Genomic DNA, 6,000 nt, shown 5'->3' with positions numbered 1-6,000 from the left:
AGACTGGAGTTCAGACGAGCACCTGCTATGGAAATAACGATAAAACAAGGATAGGCTCGCAACGTCCCTTCTGTGGGAGAGAGGTTGCAGGGTAGAGAAACGGACATCCCCCACTTAGCCACGAAGTCTATTTTGTACTCTGTCAAGGCAGGATAGGCTGTTTTTAGCAGCTCCTGCCCAGATATGGCAACAGTATTCCATCCTTGGACGTACTTGGCTTTTATATAGATAGAGAATTGCATCAGTAGTGAGATATCTTCTGGAGAAGTAGAAGGATCCCACCATCTTTCCAGTGACCTTGGCAACAGACTTGATGTACGTGTTCCATTTCAGATCAGGAGTAAAGGTCAAACCCAGAAGCTTGTCAAAACACGGGGCCTCACCCAGACGAGAGCCATCCATCACAATTGATGCCAGATGGGGATCAGAGCGTTCATGATGTAAGGATGCTGGTGTTTTAATGTCATTTTCTGTGCTTACTGAACTATTGATGAAATATGGACAAAATCTTCCCGAGGCATCAAAAGAGACTGCCAAAAGTGCATTAAGAATGGTGTTGACTATGTAGAAAAATAAATTCTGGAGCACAAAGAGTCGCTCATTTTAATGATACCACTTCAATCGTCGCAGTTCTTCAACATTTTATTTTGTTTAAAAATAATAAGCTTTGCTTTTGGAACCTACCCTCATTGTTATCTGATTAGTTTTCGTCTCTCGACACCATCCCCCCCCTCTTTGGGACGACACTTCATGCAGATATTTCCAGCTTGAAGACTTGCCATCTGACAAACAACAAATATTCGTTTAGAAGTAAGATGGTTTCAGTAACTTCCATTCGGTGTCACCTCTGACTCTTAAGGTGTCACTCAAATATACTCATCAAATATTCTTATTGCTCCTGAATCAAAATACGTCCTAACCCATTTTTCTTAGGATATGATTTAGTATGACACTTGTGTTGAGATTATCTGAAAATAATATATACATTGGGCATATGACGACATTAAAATAATACTAGTGTTATATATAAACATTTGATAAAAGAACATAACTCTCCAAACAAGAGGGGACGTAGGTATAGGTAGATGAGAATCCTATAAACCGAGTCAAGTCAACGTGTATTCAATTGAAAATTTCTAAGTCTAAACAAGAGGGGACGTAGGTATAGGTAGATGACAATCCTATAGACCAAGGTAAGTCAACGTGTATTTAAATGAAAATTTCAAAGTCCAAACAAGAGGGGATGTAGGTATAGGTAGATGAGAATCCTATAAACCGAGTCAAGTCAACGTGTATTCAATTGAAAATTTCTAAGTCTAAACAAGAGGGGATGTAGGTATAGGTAGATGACAATCCTATAGACCAAGGCAAGTCAACGTGTATTTAAATGAAAATTTTAAAGTCCAAACAAGAGGGGATGTAGGTATAGGTAGATGACAATCCTATAAACCAAGGCATCTAGGATTGTATTCAATTGAAAATTTCTAAGTCCAAACAAGAGGGGATGTAGTAGATGACAATCCTATAGACCAAGGCAAGTCAACGTGTATTTAGATGAAAATTTTAAAGTCCAAACAAGAGGGGATGTAGGTATAGGTAGATGACAATCCTATAGACAAAGGCATCTAAGATTGTATTCAAATGAAAGGTCCTCGTTGACAACATAAAAATCATACAACATTAAAAATACTCAAATTTTTAATCGACCTTTATTTTTAATCGACTTTTCATCATATTTTAGCTTATCGCCTAACGCCGTTTACTGTGTATTTTAGTTTTCAATTTTAATTCTCATTTTCGCTCATCCACATTTTTACTTCAACACCTGATGATGATTCGTGGACGAATCAAAAGCGCTTGTGACAGCAACAATTATGGAACTTTTATTAATGTTTTTGATTTTGATACAAAAAAGATTATACGAAGAATCGAAAAATAAAAAAAAAGAATCATAAAGCAAAGTGTCTCTGTTGCATTTAATATTTGCTTGAATGAAAAAATGCTGCCTAAATATACCAATTTCAAATATATATATTTAAGTGTAATTATTTAGATTTAATATGAGTTTTCAAATGTCTCCTTAAATTTCATGGATCTGCGAATACCGAATTGTGTATTAACGATCACATACCAGTATGTGAGCATAAATGTATCGCAAGAATGGTGTTTCTCACTTTTTGTTTTATTTTACTTCAGTCAAAGTTCTCAGAAATCAGGGGACCCACGACCTGGGGCTGACACTTGAACTCTATATGAGATACATAGATATTCGAATGTTCCATTTAAGTTCTTTATCTCTCAAACACTGAATTAGTAAAGAAATTGAGAACATAATTTTCCTCTCCCCAATTAACCATTTTCATACGTTGTAGTATATCTTTCATTTTGGTCTCTTGGTCTTACTGGATTCCAGGACAAGAATTTGTCTAGTCTGGTGGAGTATCCAGCTTTGTGATATTACTTGAGGTAACATCACTTGAAGAAGGTACACCATTCCTCGTAAAAGCTAATGTGGGTTAGCCATAGTGAGGAGATCTTATTTGGCCAGCGAATACTACGTGATTTTGAATATTTGGTCAGGGTTTACTTCTATGGAAAAAGTATCCTCATGCCAGGTTGTTCTGACAAACCCCTGTACAGAGAAACCTTAGGCACTCAAGGATAGTGTCTAGTAGGTATTCAAGGTCTTTCCTTTTTTTTTAACTTCAGTAAATTTTAAGAGATCAAGGGGTTAATCCCTCCTGGAGCTAACACTTGATTCTGTTATGATTTAAATTTATATCCGAGGGCTCTTTTAAGAATAGACACTGTTCCCTTTATGGCTGCTATTTGTAGTTCGTTACAGCTTGGTCTTCCAGGGATTGCTTCTAAGTATTTCTGAAGGTTCTTTTTTATTAAGTCAGTTGCTCCTATCACAACCGGTATAATGTTTATTTCTTTCAGAGACCATGTCGTTTTTAGATCATTTTTTAGTTCCTGATATTTTGTTATCTTTTTCTGTTCAGCTCTATTAAGGCCAAAGTCGTTTGGGACTGTGATGTGAATAATGAGCGCAGTTCTTGTGGACTTGTTCCATATTACTATATCTGGTTTGATGGCCTTGTCTTTTATGTATCTGCCCGCCTGTATGCCTTTGTCATAAAACACTGTCACTTTTCCAGGACAAGAATTTATCTAGTCTGGTGGAGTATCCAGCTTTGTGCTAATACTTGAGGTAACATCACTTGGAGAAGGTGCACCATTCCTCGTAAAAGCTAATGTGGGTTAGCCGTAGTGAGATCTTATTTGGCCAGTGAATACTATGTGATTTTGAATATTTGGTCAGGATATACTTCTAGGGACAGATATCCTTATGCTGGTTGTTCTGACAAACGCCTGTACAGGCAGACCTTAGATACTCGAGGATAGTGTCTAGTAGGCATTCAGGTTCTCTCCCTTTTCGAAATTTTCTTCCTTTGAAGTTTGTAACGTTGGGTAAAGGGCAGCCAAACCAGCTGCCACCATTGCCCTGCTTTTTATAGAAACCAACCGAGAGTTCTTTTTTGTAATCTTATTGTTCCATTAAGTGCAATTGTCTGGATCTCTTTTGCGCTTGGTTCACCAGGAATATTAGTTAGGTAGGACTTCAGGTTCTTCTTCATAAGTCCTGTAGCACCTATAATTACTGGTATGATTGATATCTCCCTAAGATTCCAATTTCTTTTCATATCATACATGAGACCTTGATATTTGGTCTGTTTCTCCCTTCCAGCTCTGTTCAGACCTTCATTATTAGGGACACTCACTTCAACCAAGGTTGCAACTCTCTCTAACTTATTCCATATAACTATGTCAGGTTTGACAGCAGCATCTTCAAGGCTGTGGGGATTACATGGTCGTAATGTATGGTATATAAGTCATTTCCAACTGTTCTTTCAGGTTGATGTTCCCAGGATTTGCTGCTATATTGGATGTTTAATTCCTTACAGATGCAAATACTATGTAATTTTGAATATGTGGTTAGGGTTTACTTCTATGGAAAAAGTATCTTTATGCCAGGTCGTTTTGACAAACGCCTGGACAGATAGACCTTAGCCACTCAAGGATAGTGTTTGGTAGGCATTCTAGTTCTCTCTATGTGTTTGATTTAAGTGTAATTACTTAGATTTAACATGAGTTTTCAAATGTCTCCTTAAATTCGATGAATCTGTGAATGCCGAATCGCAAACTTTACAGCGATACGGCTTCTCACCAGTATGTGATCGCAAATGGACCTTTAGCATCGCTGCTCTCGTAAACGATGACTGACAGAGATCGCAAGAATGGCGTTTCTCACCAGAGTGCGTGAGCGTGTGCATCTTTAAAATTGATCGTGTCGAAAAAGACGATGCACACACATCGCAATGATATGGTTTATCCCCGCTGTGTATACGCAGATGCGCGTTCAGCTCAGACTTTTTAATAAACGACGAAGCGCATATTTCACAAGAATGAGGTTTGTCGCCAGTGTGTCTGCGGATATGGATTTTTAAATCGATTTTTTTAGCAAACGAAAAATTACAAATTTCACAGACAAAAGGTCTCTCTCCGGTATGTACACGTATATGTGTTTTTAGTTGGGATTTAGTTGTAAACGAGGAGCGACAAACCTCACAAGAATAGGGCTTTTCACCAGTATGTCCACGGATATGGGTTTTTAAATCGGATTTCGTTGCGAACGATGACTCGCAAATATCACAAGAGTATGGCTTTTCTCCTGTGTGTACACGAATATGTCTTTTTAAATGTGAATTGGTGATGAACGATGAACCACAAACGTAACATGGATATGGCTTTTCACCATTGTGCCTTCTCATATGGATCGTCAGTTGAGACCTTCCGGAGAACGCAGAACCACACACTTCACAAGAATATGGTTTCTCACCTGTGTGTATACGAATGTGTCGCTTTATGTGGGATTTTGTGGAAAAAGAAGAGCCGCATGTTTCACAAGAAAAAGGTTTCTCTTTGGTGTGTGTTCGGATGTGTTTGTTTAAATCGGACTTTGTTGTAAATGCTGAGGTGCAAAGTTCACAAGAATATGGTTTCTCTCCAGTGTGTATGCGAATATGTTTCTTCAAATCGGATTTTGTTCCAAATGATGAAGCACAGACTTCACAAGAATGAGGTTTATTTTTGGTCGGCTTATTATCCATGTTCTTGTGTGGGATTTACTAGGCAGAGAATTGATAATCTTTCTTATTTATTGCATTAATGCGGCCTCATTAGCTCAACGTTCATGTGTCTGTATTGTCACTGTAACCTGTGAATGAAGAAAAAATTGTATTTAATGACAAGATAAAACAAAATTATATCCAATAATAATTGGTTCATTATACAAGATTAAAGTAGTACTGTTGTATATAAGGGGACAGGCTGTAAAGAAATCGGAGAGGCAAGCCAAGAACGTGATGTGAGGGTCACGTTTCAACCATGGCAACATGGAATGTTGGACGAGCGTCACCTGAGCTAGTGACACATAATTGGAATGTGGTGATGTTTCAAGGCCAAACAAACAAAAGGAAATTGGCCTACAATCGAAAATAATATCAACAAATATTTTATGACCAGATCGTAATGCAGCTGACATTCGCAGCTGGGCTAGAAAAACGTGCCCGATACCAATATAAACAAAGATGTTTTGGTTTTACAAAAAGAGGGTAGCGGCCGACGTGGTGAGAACAAGTCTGTCATCTGTCAACACCCCCGCCATGCCACCCAACATCTCTCTCCTTGCTAGTGGAATCAGTGACAACCGACACCAAAGTGTAAAGAAAGATTGTTAAAAATAAACTCGGGTTCTTTTGTAAACAGTCGAGTCTTTTAGTTGTCATTCAAAATATACACTCGTCAGTAAACTTGTCCGGCGACCATTTTGTCCACGCAGTTATATAGACTGAGTGCACACAACACAACAGTACCATTTGAAGAAAATACACCATTTCTTGTAAAACTAATGTCGGTTACCCGTAGCGAGATGAA

General features: G+C 38.1%; 1 protein-coding gene across 2 annotated transcripts in view; it reads right to left on the bottom strand.

The window, feature by feature from the left end:
- Positions 1-2,034: 2,034 nt before the first annotated feature.
- Positions 2,035-6,000, bottom strand: part of LOC145271427 (uncharacterized) — a 42,330-nt gene continuing 38,364 nt past the window's right edge. For both annotated transcript variants that reach the window (XM_080126957.1, XM_080126958.1), the window contains one exon: positions 2,035-5,281. In XM_080126957.1, the coding sequence (XP_079983083.1) occupies positions 4,137-5,174 (1,038 nt within the window). In that variant the 5' untranslated portion in view covers positions 5,175-5,281 and the 3' untranslated portion in view covers positions 2,035-4,136. The remainder of the gene's footprint in view (positions 5,282-6,000) is intronic.

This window comes from Euprymna scolopes, chromosome 46 (genome assembly GCF_053919585.1).
Source record: "Euprymna scolopes isolate OS-2025 chromosome 46, ASM5391958v1, whole genome shotgun sequence".
In the NCBI taxonomy this organism is placed as follows: domain Eukaryota; kingdom Metazoa; phylum Mollusca; class Cephalopoda; order Sepiida; family Sepiolidae; genus Euprymna; species Euprymna scolopes.
Note: the sequence above shows the minus strand (reverse complement) of the source record. Positions and strands in the feature narration are given on the sequence as shown.